The 20,142-nt window shown below is 37.5% G+C and overlaps 1 protein-coding gene across 1 annotated transcript in view; it reads right to left on the reverse strand.

The window, feature by feature from the left end:
- CFAP47 (cilia and flagella associated protein 47) overlaps positions 1-20,142 on the reverse strand; it is a 349,717-nt gene that overhangs the window by 36,249 nt on the left and 293,326 nt on the right. Inside the window, exons 58-59 of the mRNA XM_075097894.1 lie at positions 3,232-3,391; positions 2,494-2,588 (exon numbers count right to left, since the gene is read on the reverse strand). Coding sequence (XP_074953995.1) covers positions 2,494-2,588; positions 3,232-3,391 — 255 coding nt within the window. The remainder of the gene's footprint in view (positions 1-2,493; positions 2,589-3,231; positions 3,392-20,142) is intronic.

Below are 20,142 nucleotides of genomic sequence, written 5' to 3' on the forward strand. Positions count from 1 at the left end.
GTAATTATGTAAAGTGTTTAAAAAAAGATCAGCGAAACCCTTACTTCTATACCATGTTTATTTAGCTTCAACTTTCAGTTCTGGAACTTGATTCACTATCATTATTTTGGAAAACAGAGAATGGTACATCAAGTTCAAGTAATTTCCTTTAAAAAAAAAAAACCAAACACCTTTTTTTTTCCCTTGGTCTTTTAATTTTAACCGGGTTTAAGTAATTTCTATAATTCTTTTCTAAGCATTTCAATGAGGAACAGTTACTGAAATAGTGAAAAACACCTTTTTTTTTTTAAGATGCATGGTCTTATATTTAAGAATAAATTACACTGTCTTTATTACTCCAGCTTACCAAGTATTTCAAATTACTGTGTGTACATATTGACTCTGCAACACTTTCTATTACTCAGCTCATCTTACTACCAGAAATTATTATACATTTTCTTTTTCCTAAATGGTTAAGTAATATTTATGGATAAAAATCAGGCCCCTGTGGGATTTGACTGGATAAGTCCCTGAGCAACCTGATCTAATTAGACCTGGCTTTGAGCAGGAGTTTGGATTAGATGACCTCCGGTTGTCCCTTCCAATCTAAATTATTGTATGCTGCTTTGACCCTTCAAGAATTATAAAAAAATATTCTGGAGAATGCTCCACTTGTAGTCACTTTTATAAGATAGCCAAATAGTAATCTACTTAACATGTACTACATGGGTTGTGACCGCTGACCATTTTAATTGGTCTCATGAGATACTAAGCCAAGTGGCTTCTAGAAGTTTAAGTATATTAAGATGCAAATAAGAATGACACAAAAGATGAATTGCCTAATACACTAGCAAAGCAGCTTTGGTTTTTGACATAACAGCTTGTAGCCTCCAGGCAATTTTAATAAATGTCTGCATTAAATTACAATACTATTTCAATCATTAGTAAAAACAATTATTTTAAACCAAAGCAGGTGTCTTGTAAATTACCTGTTTTGGATTCATATCTTACAAAGTCCATTTATAACTGAAACCCATAGGCTTTCAGAATCAAGGCTGGAATGGAGTTTGTTTCATAAATACACTTACAAGCTGGTATCTTAGTTTTCCAGGTCATTTTTTAATGAAAGATCTAGTACTTCCTTAGAAAAAAAAATTAGCCCAACATGACACGGTGGTGGCCAAAAGAGACACATATTCAAAATCAATGCAATGCTCCTTGTAGGCATTACAAAAATTCATGGAACATAAACTAACGGATAACACAGTTATAAATATTCTACAGTTTAGTTCTGATGTTTTAAAGAAGAATTTTGGAATTTAACATTAGTAAAGATTTGACATTACTTAAGTTTCCGATCATGTACAGAAGTGATGTCACTTAGGCAATTTCTGAATGCTAACAGTTTTAATTCATAACTTCTATACCTAATGAAAACAACAGCCCAATAAAAGGGAGATTTACCTCAAAGTCTGCCAGTGAATTACATAAAAGCTTTAAATAACTCAACAAACATTCACATCAATATACGTAGTTTACATGATAATAATACTTGTTAAAAATGTCATTTTGGGCAACAGTTGGTTGCATGATAATATTCTGTTTCATTCCTTAAGGTATTAAAGTGGAAATTAAGGAGATGAAAGCTCTAATTTATACCACATAATTGGTATTTGTCTGCAGGTAGAGGGGCTTTAAGCAAATTAAATTAATAACAGTAAAAATATCTGTATCTATAGTTTTCCAGAAGTTCTTCCTGTACTTTAGTCTACTTAGTGTAGAAAGGTATTATATTCACTCATCAAAAGACAAGGTGAAAAGACAAGTTGGTGTAAAATTATCCCTCATCTACACCTTGAGCTGTAGTTTCATCACGGTTAGAAATTCAAAAAGCTTGTTCCCAATTTCTGTTTCACAATTCTGGGATTATACCACACCTTTAAAATATAGGTGCATCATATCTATAAACATTTACTCTGCCAAAAGTAAGCAACAACTAAAACCCTATGAATGTCAGTCAGCATTTAATGCAAGCTTACTTCTCAGGAGCAAGTGGAAAACTTACTGCTGTTCACACTACTCTGTATTCTGTTTTTTATTACAGAGTGAAATTCAAGGCTGAGAGAAACGGTGGACATCTCCTCCAATATCTTGTACCCTGTAAACTCTCCAGAAGGGTGTTCTGGGTGAAAGTAGAAATCTACCCTTGTGTCAGTCTTTCATTTGATTTACCTTCAGTTCTCTAACTCAGCATTAACTGGGATGTTGAAGGGCACAAGCCTCGAGGTTTTCAATTGCTCCTGGCACCTTTTATCCACAATAACAACTAAATAATAGATCTAGATTTGCTTTGTAGGTTGGGAAAGAAGTTTTTCTTTTTAATATGTGATTTTATCTTTTATTAAGATTTGGCAAAGTACTACTGCAAATTCTCGTGACCAAGCAGGTGAGAACACAAATAACTATTCAATTTTCTTAAATATATTTTTTGAGTTTTTTTCAATCATTACCTACCTGGAACTAATTTCTGATGTGGTGCTTCAGGTATTCCATGAACTGGATAGATCCACAGTATTCCCTGAATTCCCCCATTCTCTGCTATGGTAACACTGCTTGGAAAATAAGTGAAAAGTATCATTGTGATAGACTGCTGAGAATATTTTTTTCCAAAGTAATTAAGACTTAAGAGTTGTTGGTGAGGTGAGACTCCATTTTATTGTATGCTGGTATGCTAATTATATCTAAGAAAGATATGAAATAAAATCCAACCAAATCAGAACACCAATAATTTACATTCACTTGGTTTAGTGTCTTCAAATAGTATTCTGTCAGGATATGAGAACATTTGGCCTGATCTGCTCTCTCTTATGTCATGTCTACACTGAAACAAAGTTTATGTAATTCATGCATTACATAAGTGTATCCACAGGATAATCATTATTAGCCCAAATATATTGAAAAATTAGAGGCATCTAAGAGGTTTCATTTGCTCAATATCCATAATTGCACTGGCAGTGAGTACTTCACATTTTCTTTAAAGTTGGAAAAGGTGGGTATTGAAAGAGATAAAAAATTGTACCCTAAATCTGCGTACTTTGCAGGGTACAATAAAAGCCTATGTTGCATAGCTATTGCCCTCAAAATCAGACACTTGATTGCCCTTGGGAGCTACGGACAAATATCCAAAGGGGAAAATGATGATAGGATCGAGTATCCTCAACTACTTTTTCTTTTTCTATTAGAATAAATTACCTCTTTAAGTCTTTCTTTAACTCAGCAGAATCCTCGTAAGGCCAATTTTCACCATTTTCCCTCATTACATGAATTACCACCACAGTCTTATATGTTTTCATTGTATCTGGCATGAATAACACTGGGATGTCCAATTTTTCTTTTGGAGCTAATTGGGTTCCTGTAAGATAAAACAGATCATCATGCTATTTTGAAAGTTTTTAAAAATATTTGTATCATTTTACTCATATAATTCCTTTTTTCTTTTTGATACACTATTTAACATTTTATCTTAGTGTACCGTTCTCCCTGTGATAACAAATTTCATCTTACCCTGCTCTTGCTACAGCCAAATCTCATCTTCTAGTAACATTTGTGGCCTGGCTTCCTGTAATAAGGTATTTTCTGATTCAATGTCCTTAATAAATGAGTTCACATAAAGTGTTATTTTAGATTTCTACTTATTGATAAAACTTCGAAATGAGACCCAGGGAGACTCTGAAGGCTCAAAACAAGTATGATTAAGTGAACATCCCACATTTAATATTCAAAGATCATGTGTAATATCTGTAAGCCAATCCCTGTCTGAATCTGCTCAAGTTAGTATGCATGGGACAAGCAGCTCTCTTCCTGTGATTGCTTCTGCTGATAACCACGGGCTGCTATGTGCGCAAAAATGTCAGCAGGGAAAGTTTATCTTGTGCTCCATATGTTCACCTTCCAACAACCTAGGTGGCTTGAGGGTGAAGACCTTAATGCTGAGAGCTGTAGCAGAGTGGGTGATAAGAAAACTCTAATGCAGTCTTGGGAAGGACAAAATATAAGAAAGAGGTGCATGCATGGAAGTTTGCAAATGAAAACAGTCATGTAGAGAGACAGAGTAAAATGACTGCAGACAGGAATGGCCAGAAGCAAAAAACATCACGTAAGTCATAGCAGGATGGGAGAGAAGGATTTAAAAGAAAGCGCTCCAAAAGACAGCGCAAAAGGCAGGACTCCTTATCTGTACCAATCCTCTGCTAGCATTTAATTATAAAGACTACTGGGCATTGCAACTTCTATTGCTACCTCACAATCTGTTGTTGCTATCATTTATTCCTTCAACACAAACAGCAAGCCTAAATAAAGATATCCAAAGTAGTTTGGGTAGATTAACAGCATATTTAAATTAATAAATTGCCCTGTCCAAACTAATTACCTTTATGAAGAATTATCTGGTGCTGTGTTATGTAGGTACTTCCTAGAGTATATAACCACAGCAAAGCTGATGTGGTTCTGTAGCTGTAAAGCTTTTAGCTAGAAACACTCCTAAACTAAAGTAAACTAACCAAATTAAGATTGGAAAATCAATCTTAAAATAGGAAGTTTGGGATTATTTAAAGACAAATCACTTCGTCTGCAGGATTTCTGCCTCTTTCAGTAACAGTGCCTCAAGACCTCAAATACAGACCACGGCCTCACATTATTATGGATTCTACACACAGTAGGGAATTCTTACCTAAGTATATCTGGGTTTCTGTATGCAAGAGGTTTACCATGTAGTAGTTATGGAAATTAACCAACTGCTTTGCACTATAATTGCTTAATTTTTGTGTATTTGTAGAAGTCCATCATGGCATGAGCAATTTGTCTTTGAAATAATTACTTGAAAAGTCTTGTATCTTGAAATAGCTTGAAAATATCCTCATTAAAAATCCATTAAAAATGCTAATATCTAGATTAAAAAAATAAAATATTTTTTTTCTTTTTTCTTTTAATAAAGATTTAAGATTTTTCTCTAGATCTTAATCTTCTTATTTGATGCATTATCTATCCAGTACTTACCCAAGATTTAAAAGATATACAACATATATATACATATTGTTGGCAATAATGTTGTCAAAGGGTTTTTTGAAAACCTTTAATAATTAGCAATTAATTTTTTTAATCCAGTACCTGAAATAACTAAGCTGACCACACACATTGTTGCCATATTTCTGAAAACATCTGAAATGGGATCCATCCCACTGGAACAGAAGTCAGCAACAGCACTGATGCACTATTCTCCCTCTGTGAGAGAGGAGGCTGCTCTCTACCATGATTGGCCCGCTTTGGGCCTACTATGGTGTAGCTAAGGCAGAGGCCAGTAATATCTTTAAATTAGAAGTGTATTCTTCAGGATATATTTGCAATTAGATTGCCTTGATTCCAAATACATGCATAACAAAATAGTGTAATGCACAACAGCATGTAAGCACTCTGTAATACCATTATGGCACATCCAAACACTATGTATAGGCATTTAAATTAAATTTGTGAGCAATGGGACTACCAATCAGGCAAAGACATATGAAGGTGCATGCTGGAGGTATCCAAGTAACAGAAGTTGAAAGATGAGGCACAGAGCAAGCAGTAGGGACTGCAAATAGGCAGAAAATCGTGCTGAACACACAAGAGGGATAATTAGCAAAAGCAAACCCAAAATAAACAGTACAGGGATCTGCTGAGATTGCCCTTTGGAGATGGAGGGGACAAGAAGCATAAAGCACTGGCAGTAACCAAAGAAAGATGGAGGAGAAAGCCGACAAGAGCATTTCAGTTCCAAATGCTCTCTTCAGAGTTGTTCTCTCTCAAGTCTAATCACTTTCACCTCAATGATGAAGAAATATCAAGGACCCAAACCACCACTGCTAACTATATGGCATGAACTTCATGGCATTGTATACTTATTGCTAATTTAGGATATGATTGTTAAGGAATAACTTTTATATATGTAGTACTAGTGATTAACTGTGTAAGAATTACTCACTGGCATGAAGATTATTGTTAATAGATGTAAGGTTTCGTTTTAAAGTTTAAAAAATGGCCTAATTTGTCAGTCCTCTAAACGTTTACATCACAGAGATCTCTAATTCCTTAACAGTATTTTTAGATATGTATATATATAACAGCATACACACTACATGTTCTGTGTACATACATAGAGATCGTACAGTTATATAGTTATAGGCACAGACACACGCGTGTCTTCAATTGCAACACTGGGCAAGTCTATTTGTGGTTTGTAGCCATTTTCTTCTTCATTATTTTTCTTTCTTTTGTCATAGAATCACAGAATCACAGAATGGTTTGGGTTGGAAGGGACCTTTAGAGGTCACCTAGTCCAACCCCTCTGCAGTGAGCAGGGACATCTTCAACTAGATTGCTCAGGTTGCTCAGAGCCCCGTCCAACCTGATCATGAATGCTATCCTTCTAGGTCCTTGTGGCTGGCTGCTCGTCAAGTTGCTTGAAGGCTGACAGACAGAGGACCTTCCCATTTTCCTCAGAAGTAGAAGAGCAGCTTCAGCTCCCCACAAACCACTTTGTGTTCTTTAAAAACACTCCCCCCACCTCTTCTCATACGTGTAGGAAAACATCAGCCCAGCTCTTTCATCAGTACACCTACTGACATAGCAGACAATAATATATATGTGGGCAATTTTAGTATAAATCAGCATGACTGATCAAGTTGCTCCTATTTACCTGTGGTCCTCATGTATTCTGCTGGGAATAACAAGAATGTGTTCCTTCTCCATGCCCTCTACAGTGATATACAGCAAATAACAAATTGCTGCGACGTCAGTATCTTACTGATTTAAAAATATCCAAGTAGCTGTTCAAGCTAATTTTTGATATCTAGTGTTTTACCAGAATAATATACTCTGGATGATTTGCAACTTTAAAACACCACCACCAACAACAAAAACCCAAACAGAAAATAAACAAACAAACAAATCAATCTTTTCAGTTATAATTTGGAATAGTGTTTCACTAATTTCATTTTCAACTCTTTTAACATGACAAATAGAACAGAGTGCGGACTAATACCTAGTTACAGTATATATGCATTGCATATACTGCTTGAACTGTAGTTTAATTATGCCTGTTACAGTACATAGTGCCTTGATTTTTAAAATAAATTTTAATATGGAACCTGTATGATAGTGTTCTGGGTCATTGTGGCAGAAAATTGGTTATTAAAGATCATGAAAAGACAAATTTTATAATATCACTGTTGAAACAGAATGTGTTCACAATTTTAATAAAAAAATCTTCTTAGCACAAGCTGTTCATAATGACAGTAATTTTTATATCACTGGGCTTGCCTGCAGCTGTCAACTAACCAACTGATCATTAACTGCTAGTACAGATTTATTTCCTTATGATTTTGCCTAGTTAATAAGATAGATGAAATAGGCCTAATTGCAAAAACCACACATTGCTTCATGCTTCTCTTCTCCCCTGCCCATTTATAGAATGTAGGCCAGCAGCTGCTGGAACAAGACAATAGTGTCTATATGGACAACTTTAATACAAATCAGTATTACTGATGAAGTTGCTCCTATTTGCCTGTGGACCTCAAGTACTCTGCTAGGGATACCAAGAACTAATCCCAGTGACTGATCCCTTATTTCCTTCTAAGTGTTTATACTGCAATGAGTATCCACAAATTCTTAATAAGAAATCCATAGCAAGGCTCTTTTCAGAATAAAGCTGCATCACATTTGGTAGAAAGCTTTGGGCCAGATTTTGATAATATCCTACTTCTATTTCACTGTCCTATAGGCCATTAGGAAACACTGATAGCAGAATAAGCTCAGCTGACCCTCTAAAAGGCTGAAGCCATCTGATTCAAACCAAGGGCTCCAATTAGAGGCAACTGCCTTACAGATAACCATGTGGAGATCTGTGGTCTCCCTCATTCATTTTTTAGGTAACCTGTTTTTAAGCCTTGCCTTGCATCCAAAGGCCAGTGGAGAGCACTGACTCTGTAAAAGGTTCCTTGGGCACTGCATCCTTTGACATCTGAGCCTAGAACTCAAAGCTGAATTATATAATTAAATCAAAATTAGTATATTTCAAGTTCCCTGCTTCACTTCTACGGGGCACTGCGCTGTGGCTGAGTTCTGTGTAATGTCATTGTCAGCCCTAGAAAGCATGGCACTGTGAGATCTAAAATTAATTAAAGTAATGAAGCAGTGGATCCCCATAGCTGGGATTTTGTTTGGAAGCTATACAGATGGGTATAAATGCATTTGTTGCCTCTACAGTAACTTAGGAAAATGTTTAAGAGCAAGCATCCCAGGCAGTGCCACACTGACAAAACTGTGATGGCAATAAGCAAAATTTCCTGCAATATCTTTGAAAAGAATCATTATCGTCTTATCTAACCTTATCTTAAAGCCATGCATTTTTTATATTAGAAAGGTACTTTGATGGCAGATTTTCTAGGTGTTGAAAGGACTATCTCCTTGATGCATTTTTATTCAGCCTGTAGCATCTCAGAGTGCCTCCCAGTGATTGTACCCAGACGAACAGCACTCAGTTTGGATTCCTCTAACTGAAAAAGAGAGATGAGGCAGAGCTCATTATATCTTGTTAAAGTCTAATGGGGAAACATTTAAGAGTGGGAATTTCTGGTTTCTTTTTAATTTCTTGATAGTTTCTCCATTAAAATTATTAGTATAGAATAATTTCAGTTAAAACCACAGACAGCCCTGCTAAAATTAGCACTAGCCATATAAATGTCAACCCAGTAAAATCAGAACTGTTTTCTACCATTATCCTCAGAATCTGGAAACCTCCAAAAAATATTCACAGACAGCAGCTGCTGCTGGGGAAGGATTGCTAATACTTTCTCAAGGAACACATACAGAAAAGGAGGACTGATATCAGGCAGTAAAGACAGAGATGTTGCCAGCACCCCAGTAAGTATCTGAAATACATAATAAAAGTTAGGCCTAGGTAGTAATTTATTTTCATCTGCTAGAAGATAAAAGCCTGGCTCACACATCAAGACAAAGATTTTTTTATAGCAGCTCTTCCAAAGTGGTTCAGTGCTAAATTCCAAGAGTTTAATAAAGAACAGACAGCATTTCTGCCTCAGCTGTTATTAAGGGAAGGTTCATTTTTGTTTGCATCTTTTTCTTTTTTTTTTTTATTTTTTTCTAGTGCTTCCAGTGAGGCTGCTGGGATTTTTTGTTACCTTTCAGTAAAACACGATCACAATCCTTTGTTACAGGTTCTAATTAATAAACTGTGAGAATGCAGCAGTCTGTGTTAGTTTTGTTACATCAGTATTATAAGTCAGTTTCAATGAGTAAATATGAATAAAATTTTCTGGATTGACAGCCATCACAGAACACCCAACAGCCTCCATCTATGGAGATACTAGAAACTTGACTGGATGTGGCCCTGGACAACCCTGCTTGAGCAAAGGAGGGGTTGGATGGACAAGATGATCTCAAGAGATTCCTTACCACCTAAACGGTTCTGTGATTCTGCAGTTCTGTGATCATGATAGTTTACTATGCTTTATTTTGTTTCTGCTTTTAAGAATATATAAAACACATTCTTGTTTGCTAAGCCAGATGCAGATACTTATCTCAGTGAATTGCAGGTGATATGAAGAACAGTGCACCTCCTACAAAGGGAAAGGAAGAAGGCATAACAAGAGATCACCCTGGCTTAACAATTAGCTTTTGGGTGAGCTGGACAGAGTGCTAGATAATCTCATCTAGGCTCCCTTTTCCATGCAAGGTTGGACTAGATGATCTTTCGAGGTCCTTTCCAACCTGAGCTGTTCTATGGTTCTGTGGTGTTTATACAAAAAAGTGTTCCAAGATGAATGACTTACATCTCAAGATGAATGACTTACATCTCAAGATGAATATTTGAAGGGCACATGTATTACTAAAATGTCAGTTAGTGATGTGTCTTGAACCGTATATTGATGAAGTTGTGAACTTTATTTTATATCTGAAATCAACCAGGAAGATAATGGGTTGTTCAGTCTTTCATGTCCTCTCAGACATGAAGACCAAAACCCATAAATGAAGTATAACTTGATCTAAGTTATGGTTTCTCAAGGCATATATGTTATGTTACAAGTCCTATTTTAATCTTTTCTGGGACAAAGAAAATAGAATGTAGTGTGCTTCTCATTAGTTCAACTTATATACAGTAAAGTAAGTAAAAGAGCTAATACCATAAGGATGCAAAATGCTAAAGGTTAAATTAATCTCATCCTGGGTTTTAATGTTTACATTACCATTTTCCTTCCCTCAGTACAGTTTATTTAGGTTGGTGGGATGCAAGAGAAATTCCTTTCACAGATGGCCCACAAGGACTGTGTTTCTAGGTGGACTCTCTGCTTCCTGAATTATGGATTCTTGAACCAAGAGTTAGAGTTGTCCCTTCCCGTACCTCTGAAAACTTCACAAAATCACAGAGTGGTTGAAGTTGGAAGGGACCTCTGGCAGACATGTGGTCCAACCCTCCTGTTCAAGCAGGGTCACCTAGAACTGGTTGCCAAGGACTGTGCCCAAGAAGGCCTTTGTTTATCTCCAAGGATGGAGACCCCACAACTACTTTGGGCAACCTGTTCTGGTGCTCGGTCACCCTCATGTTAAAAAATGTATTGCCTTATGCTCAGATGGAAGTTCCTGTCTTTCCTGTCACTGGGCACCACTGAAAAGAGCATGGCTCTGTCCTTTTTGCGTGCTCCCTTCAGGTATTTAAATACATTAATAAGATCCCCCCTGAGTTGTTGAATTTCTTAGTTGAATAAGTTAAGTCATGAATATGCAGCTCAGATGCTAATAAACAATTTCCCAAATGACTGATTAAGACTTGAGAAGTTGCTCTAAGAAATAAATGGCACAAATAAAGGAATGAATGTTTGAGTCTTTAACTGAAAGGCTTTACATCGTCACTATCATAAGCACACAATAAAATGCATTAGACACAACATGTTCCTAAGATTTGTTTGCCATTTTATGAATCCTGTGTTAATACAATTTTGTATACTTCTGGCAGGGTCTTTCTGGCTTATTTCGTTAAGAGATTTAATTTAGAAGAATTTCTTTCTGGTACAAAACACTAGATACAAGTTAAACAATTGCTATTTAGATTAAAATAAATGGATTGAGAACGGGGCCAAGTAATTAAATATGTTGTTTTATTTAATGCAATTTATTTTGTTTTTAAATGACGCATGTCTAGGCGAAGCATAAACTTTCCTTTTCATTTAGAAAGTTATCCCTCTCTAACTAATAGCCTATAGTGCAGCTGCAGGCAAAACTAAAAGCATTATTTTGACAGAAATACCTATTGCATTTATTTATTGTTGAAGTGCAGTAACAACTAAGCTTACAAGGGTTAAGCACACACTGAGGGAAAAAATGTTTCTAAGTACAGTAATTCACTTCTCTGGTGATAACCAAAACAAGAAAAATCACACTAAAGATCTTTAAATCTGAGAAAACTTTAAAAAATACATGTAACAGAGATCATGAAGATCACACTCTATTATTGAGGATAAACAGACAATAATTTTTCTTAATGCCCAATATAAGATTATTGCTCATTTTATTTCAGAACAACGTCCATCACTTCCATAAAACCTCTGATTATCAAATTTGGTGTAAGAATGTTCTGCAGTAATACAAAAATTACATAACCTCTCAATCACAGAACATCCCTCTTATCTCTGAAACTCTGGTACCTGCAACTTTGATGTTGGGGAGGTGTTACAGACCTGTTAAATCTAAAAAAAATAATTGCCTGACATTCATATACATGCCACATTCAATTATATTTTCTATCTCTGCTGTTATCTTATGTATTTGTCTTGACAGCATTGAATATCTTTGCAATTTCCCTTCAGAGGTGCTGTGATGATGGCCTTTGGGTTCACATTACAGAAATCCAGTCATCCAGCACATTAGGAAAGACACAGCTGAATGGTAGGAGACGAGAACAGTAAGAAAGCAACGTTGAACACCATTACAGAGCAACTCATAAGGCACACATCAGGGAAGGAAAAATCATTGTAAAGACAGTGAATAGTGAGCAATAGGACTGGAAAAACAAACAAAACACCTGAGGGACCAGAAAAAGGGTAACGGGCATAGACAGTAACTTGCAAAATGATGCTATGGCAAAGAGAAGAATGAGTGGAGGGGGCCAGGCTGCATTATATGGAAGTCATTTGGGAAAGGGAATGCCAAATAGATAAGAGTAAGGAGTGAAGAAGAAAAATCAGGAATGAGAGTAGTAAAAGTTTTCTAATTATCCTATGGTCCAACACTTTTTCCAAAACGTTATGGTGGACTGGCAGTTTCTTTTGCTTTTTCCTTCCAAATCTCTTTTTTTCCTTCCAATAATCTGATAGACAGTAGGTCTATCCCATCTTCCTTTGACCATTTGATACATTTGAAAATTGTTTATCATCCTTTTTTCCCTCATTACAACTTTATGTTGATAAAATTTTGTGAGATCATCCAGGCATCCAAATCTAAAGGGCTGCAGCACAAAATGCCCTAGATCCAAAGTCACAGAAAGCAACAGGCATAGTCAAAGGAAAAAATGCAAAACCTCTTCTACATCAGTCCTGTAAAAGATGTATTAATACACCTTTTCTCCGAATTATTCTATTTGTGACACATTAAAAAATAGGCAAGTAAAAACTCAGTTACATTAGATCAATTTCTTAACTAAATCTTCATTTTATAGAATCATAGAATCATAGAATTATTAAGTTTGGAAAAGACCTCTAGGATCATCAAGTCCAACCATCAACCCAACAACACCATGCCTCCTAAACCATGTCCCGAGTCCCACGTCAACACGTTTTTTGAACACCTCCAGGGATGGGGACTCCACCACCTCTCTGGGCAGCCTCTTCCAACGCCTGACCACTCTTTCAGTACAGAAATTTTTCCTAATATCTAATCTAAACGTCCTCTGATGCAGCTTGAGACCATTTCCTTCCATCCTGTTGCTAGTTACTTGGGAGAAGAGACCAACTCCCACCTCGCTACAACCTCCTTTCAGGTAGTTGTAGCGAACTATAAGGTCTCCCCTCAGCCTCCTCTTCTCCAGGCTAAACAACCCCAGCTCCCTCAACGTCTCCTCTTAAGACTTGCTCTCCAGGCCCTTCACCAGATTCATTGCCCTTCTTTGGACACACTCCCAAAGATTTTATTTCTGCACATATTTAAATAGAATTCTGATATTCTCAAAACAGAATAATTGATAAATAATGATAGAGAAGAAAGACCAGGAAAACAGTGTGAATGGAGAGGGATTGCTGAGGCGAGTAGAGGGATAGATAGCCATATTTTTTGGAAATGTGATCTTACATGTTCTGCCCTGCTGTGGTAACGGGAAAATATGGCCCACTCAACCTGTCTCCCCCTCTACTACAGTGAATTATATTGTGTTCTGTATATAACAAAACAGTCTACCAGCACTTAATAACCTGCCTAAAATCTTAACAAAAACTAGAAAATAACCACACAAATATTTTGAAATGTTGAAAAACAATCGTTTGAAAATGCAAGAGCCACACAAGAAACATCATATGCTTTGTAAACAAGTGTAATTTTCTTTTTAGTGCCCAGCCACAAAAAAAACACCAAACTTTATCCTTCCTTTTGTAAAGAAAGTTCATGTTACTCTAAGATAAAGTACTAGCAAATAAATTAAGACTGTGACAACTTCCCCTTTTCTTAATCTTTTTCTAGACCCAAACACACACAAAAATGTCTTGAGTCCATGGCTGAAAGGAAACTGTAATTGCTTCAGTTCAGGCGTAATTGAATTTTTGACACATGTCAAATATCTGATTATTTTTGACAGATATATTTTTACTTTCATTTTAAACTTTTCTTGGATATATGTATCTCTTAGTCCGATCTCTGAAAGCACATTCAAGTTCTGAAGCTATGGCAGATTTTAATCAAAATCTGCAAAGTCTTGTGAAATCGGTAATGACACTGGTGCTGTTACATCCTTCTACCTTTTATAACAACCAAAAATTGTACTGCTTGTTACAAGTTTCCAGGAGACATATAACACTTCATACAGCAGACAGTAATGGGTAACACACACACACACACACACACACACACACACGCACACACACACACACGTCTCCAACTGACTCTTGTAAGTGAATGGGATAGAATGATTACTCAGCGCTTCTGCCTTTTCCAAACTTGTTTCCTTGACAGTTTATAAACTTCTGAAACTGCCAGTCAGCTGTCAGGCACATATGTATATATACTTCCCGAGTTATGCATTTTCATAGTCTTAATATCTATACTCTTCATCATTTGAGGTTTACAGGTTTCTGTGGTAAGGTGGAATTGAGCTCTGCACTGTTTATTTTTGTTTCTTAGTAGTCAAGAAAATAGACAAAGTTGTTAAGAAGAGCCCCTCTTGAAAAATAGCTTTTGCCCATTAATTTGACTTGGGTCGTAAAACAGGAATTCTGTCAATGACAAAACCCAGAATGTGTATATACCTACATGTATTCCATAGCTAAATAACTCCTGTAGTAGGAATATTGTTTCTACTGGAGGGAACACTTCTGTAGCCCAGTAAATATGGTTTCTTTCCATTACTATTAAAAGACTTTTTAGTGGTCTTACAAGACGGGGCCTAAGGATTCGATTGACATTTGTCTTGGCATAAGTTGATTTTAGCTTCTTTTATTTATGATAGCAATTGTTTAGCAGTCAGGTTTGGTTTAGGCTATTTTGAGTTTATAGAGATATGAGTAAACATCCGTGCAGGCTGAATTATCTATGATATTAGAATAAAAAATGGTTTACAAGAGTGTAAACACAGGATGGTGCCATATGTCCAAAACTATAAACACAAATTACAATAGTCACTACAGGAATGCAATCTTGTTAAACCAGTTTGGATAAAGCAGAGAATAGAAAACTGAATAACTGAGCACCAGTAAAGAGAACGTTCACTTATGCAGACTGTGTTAAGATAATGCATGAAAATAAATCCAGCCAGACCCCAAAACTGTTGAGGAACAAACACTTTACTAGCCCTCCAAGCAAAGAAGTTGGGGCACTGACAGCTCTCCGACATCCCCATCCAACCTCTGCTTCTAGAGACAACTGATGCAGTCAAGCTTAAGACCCAGAGGAAGACCAGAAGGATGAGCATTATACCAGAAAAAAGGGGTAGATAACAGGAAAGTTTTGAGACCTCTATCGCCCTCAAGTTCCTTCTCTCTATAGAAGTTTTGTTTCACAATTTTGAGTAGTTTCTTTCTCTCAGACAGTGAAAGAAACTTTTCAAAACCTTTGTTCTACTGTGTTATATACGCCACACATGTAAAGTAATATCAGCTGCAAAACAGTTCTGTTTGCTTATTTGCTTTTAGATGTATCATGGACTTTCCATGGAAACAGCATATAATGCATTAACAACAATAGCAATAGATAACTTAGTACTTAAACCAAGCATGTGGCATAATGTAAGTGAAAAAGAAACAATAAAAATCATGCACTCTGAAAAGAAGGTTTCAGGACCCAGTTTATAAAACTGTATGTAGGAAGAGAAAATCCCTTAGAGAAGACAAAGAACCTTCATTTCTTTTACATTTATTAGCAAATCATTTTGATTACTTACTTGGTCCAGGAGAAAATCAAGTCAAATAATGGCCTGGATGTCATTGCTGTTGGATTTTATTATAGTTTTAGGAGTGAGCACTGATTTAACTGCAGCCCCATACAGAGGCCAGCAATCATATGTCCAGGATGACAATTTAAAGAGCACATCTTATGTTCTGACTGTGATCATTGTCATGCAAAACCTGCTCCAGAGTTTATCAAGACTACCACAGAACAGTAATTTGTTGCTATAGGAAATAAAGAAATAACCATCAGAAATATCCTCTGGCAAGAAAATATGTTGAGCTGTCAAGAGCCTTTCTACTTCAGAGATGTTTTGGATTTTTATGGCCAAACTGGTAATTCACACTGACTTGTTCTTTTTTTAACAAGTAATGCTTTCTGACAGAACCCGTACATACTATATTTGCCTTAGGTCCATAGGCCTCAAACTCCAAAATAATTTACTTTTCAAACTCTGAAAATTCTCATATCTACACAATATAATCTTTTATTGTCAATGTGGTCTCACATACAATTTATGTACATCTCTGCTACTTAGTCATTATACCATGTAAGGACACATCAGTTTAGATATATGTTTAGAAATATTTTAACCCTACTGCAAAGATCTGGGGTATATTGGAGCAGTTAATGTGAGACAAAGCTACTCACCCGTCAGAGTCAGGTATAGGTACAGATCATATTTAAATTTTATTAAAACGTCATTAAAGTCTCATAATATTTTATCCCCTGAATTCCTTTGGTCGATATGAAATTTATTACAATTCTCCTGCTTTTCTGAGGAGTGGCTGAAATGTGGCATAAGTTTCCAGCCATAAAGGCAATTAACAGTTCTTGGTTCAGGATTTTATGCTTCCTGTTGTATGAACAAGGTTAAAATCAACTCTGTAGACCTATTTTAGAGCAAATTATAGTCAGTATCCCAAAAATCTAATAAATATATTAATTGGTAGCCTCTTAAATTCAGAGACGAATATAAAGGATATGCTTGAGGACCTCCAGTAAAAGAAGAAAAGGACAAAATTATTAGAAGCAGACATGTAGGAAAGCAACTGGACTGGAAAGACTTGCTATGGTAGGAGAAAAAAAAAAATCAAATAAAGTCTCCCAGTGGAGAGAGAGAAGATGCCACTAAGAGTAGGAATTATTATTAAGATATTGTGGTAGGGATCAAGGACCCAAATTACTTGACAGTGTCAGAATGATTCTGGATCATACTGACACAGAAGACAGGCTTTGGCTGACTCAATGGTAAATGGGAGCAGCAGTGTTTCTGAACAGAGGTGGCTGCTGCAGATCCTGTACATCTGTGTGAATCCAGAACCTGAAATCATACGTAATCCACAACTCAGGAGGCAAGATGACTACCAACATCAACATTTTTATATGAAATACAACTACCATTTAGCTTTTACTTATTTTTGCACAAACTGCTCATTTTTATTTCTTAGTAAGAAACAAATTATTATTCTTTTGATTCAGGAGGAAGAAAATATCATCATTATTGATTTTTTTTTTAATTTAGTTAAAATACAGTAGTGGATAGAACTACATCAAAACATTACCTTTCTGAAATAGGAGGAAGACATGTTAGGTCAGTTACTGTATCTTTCACTGAAAATAACTTGTGGTAAGGAAACTGCAAATGAAAATTTTCATGGAAGTGACTTAATCAATTAGGATTATGCATTTTAAAGCTGACAAAACAAGAAGCAGCCAGCCTTCAACTCTAAGGCATTTTCCTTTTCTATATGGTTGAGAACAGTCTCTAAAGCAGCTCATGGCATAAGTGATTTTCAATCAAATATTGAACAAAAGTAGGGACAAAAGCTTTTCTCAAGAGCTGCTTGTCATAGGTGTCAACAGAAGAAAAGATGGAGGAAAAAATGCTCGTGTATGACAGGGAACAGATCTTCACAAACTATCATTTGATATGAACTTATAGTTAAAAAAATGAAAAAGGTTGATTTGTTGATATATGGCAGCAAAGAGTTGGAGAAAAGGTTAGAAAAGAGTTAAAAAAAATGAGTAGTATTTTTCCCTACAATTTAGAGCTTTTTATGAGGGAATATATTACACAGAATCACAGAATCAGTGGTTGGAAGGGACCTCAGGGATCATCTAGTCCAACCTTTCTAGGAAGAGCAGAGTCTAGACAAGACGGCCCAGCACCCTGTCCAGACAACTCTTAAAGGTGTCCGACGTGGCCGAGTCAACCACTTCCCTGGCGAGATTATGCCAATGGGTGACTGGCCTCAGTGTGAAAAAGTTTCCTCTCGTGTCCAATCAGAATCTCCCCAAGAGCAACTTGTGTCCATTCCCCCTTGTCCTCTCCTTGTGACTCCGTGTAAAAAGGGAGTCTCCATCTTCTTTGTAGCTGCCCCTTAAGTACTGGCACATGGTGATGAGATCCCTTCTGAGCCTCCTTTTCTCAAGGCTGAACAAACCCAGCTCTCCCAGCCTATCCTCGTGTGGCAGCTGCCCAGTCCTTTGATCATCTTGGTGGCCCTTCTCTGGAACCCTTCCAGCCTAGCCACATCCTTTTTGTATAGCAGGGACTAGAACTGGACACAGTACTCCAGGTGTGGCCTGACAAGCGCTGAGTAGAGAGGGATAATGACTTCTTTATCCCTGTTGGTGATGCCCTTGTTGGTGCAACCCAGCATCCTGTTGGCCTTCTTGGCCGCAGCAGCACACTGTTCACTCATGTTGAGCTTGTTGTCCAGCAGGACCCCCAGGTCCCTTTCCACAGAGCTGCTTTCCAGCCAGGTGGATCCCAGTCTGTGCTGCACTCCTGGATTATGTTTTCCCAGGTGTATGACCTTACACTTCTCCTTGTTGAACTTCATAAGGTTCTTGTTGGCCCACTCTTCCAGCCTATCCAGGTCTTCCGGCAGAGCAGCTCTCCCTTCTGGAGTGTCTACTTCCCCACTCAACTTGGTGTCATCTGCAAACTTCATCATGCTACACTTGATGCCATTATCCAGATCACTTATAAAGATATTGAATAACATTGGGCCCAATACTAATCCCTGGGGGACTCCACTAGTGACAGGTTGCCACTTGGAAAAGGAGCTATTTACCACCACCCGTTGGGTGCGGCCTGTCAGCCAGTTCCCCACCCACTGCACAGACCACTTGTCTAGGCCATAACGCATTAATTTCTCCAGAAGGAGACTGTGGGGGACCGTATCAAAGGCCTTGGAGAAGTCTGGGTAGACAATGTCCACTGCCCACCCCATGTCAACCAGGCAAGTCACTTTGTCATAGAAGGCCACCAGGTTTGTCAAGCACGATCTGCCTTTAGTGAAGCCATGTTGGCTTTTCCCAATCACATCCTTCATTTGACTTGTGATGGGCCTCAGGAGGATTCGTTCCATACCTTTCACAGAGATTGAAGTAAGGCTGATGGGCCTATAATAACCCAGATCCTCCCTCGAGCCTTTCTTGTAGATAGGGGTAACATTTGCCTTCCTCCAGTCCTCTGGGACATCTCCCGTTCTCCACAGTTTCTCGAAGATTATGAAAGTGGCCTTGCAATGATGTCAGCCAGCTCTCAACACCCTCAGTGTGGATGGCATCAGGGCCCATTGATTTGTAGGGGTTGAGCCTCTGTAGTAATTCATGTACTAACTCTTTCTTCACCAATGGTGGGTTGGTGTTGGGATCAACTGGCAATTTCGTTCCCAAAGCCTGGGACCCAACAGTGTTGGTAAAGACAGAGGTGAGGAAGGTGTTGAGGCCTTTTCAGCATCATTGGTGACTGACTCTTCTTTTCTGTTTAACAGTGGGCCTATGTTTTCCTTCTTTTTCTGCTTATGGTTGACATACCTGAATAAACGTTTCTTGTTATTTTTGACATCTGCAGCCAGTTTCAATTCGAGTTGGGCTTTTGCTTTTCTAACTGCATCTCTGCACACTCTGGCAACGCCCTTGTAGCTCTCGACGGATAATCCTCCACTTCTCCATCTCTGGTATGCTTCCCTTTTGGATTTGAGTAGACCCAGGAGGTCATGGTTGAGCCATGGGGTCCTCTTGCTCCACTTACTTCCCTTTCCTTTGTAGGGGATAAATTGGCTTTGTGCTTTCAATAGAGAGTTCTTGAAGAACTCCCAGCACTCACTAGCTCCTTTGTGTTCCATGGAAGCATCCCATGGAATCCCTCCCAAATGAGCCCTGAGTGAACTGAAGTTTGCTCTTCTAAAATCCAAAACCCTTGTCTTAGAGCTGACCTTCAGCACCCTCAGCAGGATCCCAAACTCCACAATATTGTGGTCACTGCAGCCAAGGCTACCACCAACCGAGATATTACAAAGCAGGCTTTCTCTGTTTGTGAATAGCAAGTCCAGCAGCGCCTCCTTCCTGGTTGGCACATCTAACACTTGTATCAGGAAACAGTCCTCTATACATTCCAGGAACTTGGTGGATGACATGCGAGCTGCTGTATTGTTCTTCCAGCAGATGTCT

This window comes from Phalacrocorax aristotelis, chromosome 1 (assembly GCF_949628215.1).
Source record: "Phalacrocorax aristotelis chromosome 1, bGulAri2.1, whole genome shotgun sequence".
Lineage (NCBI taxonomy): Eukaryota > Metazoa > Chordata > Aves > Suliformes > Phalacrocoracidae > Phalacrocorax > Phalacrocorax aristotelis.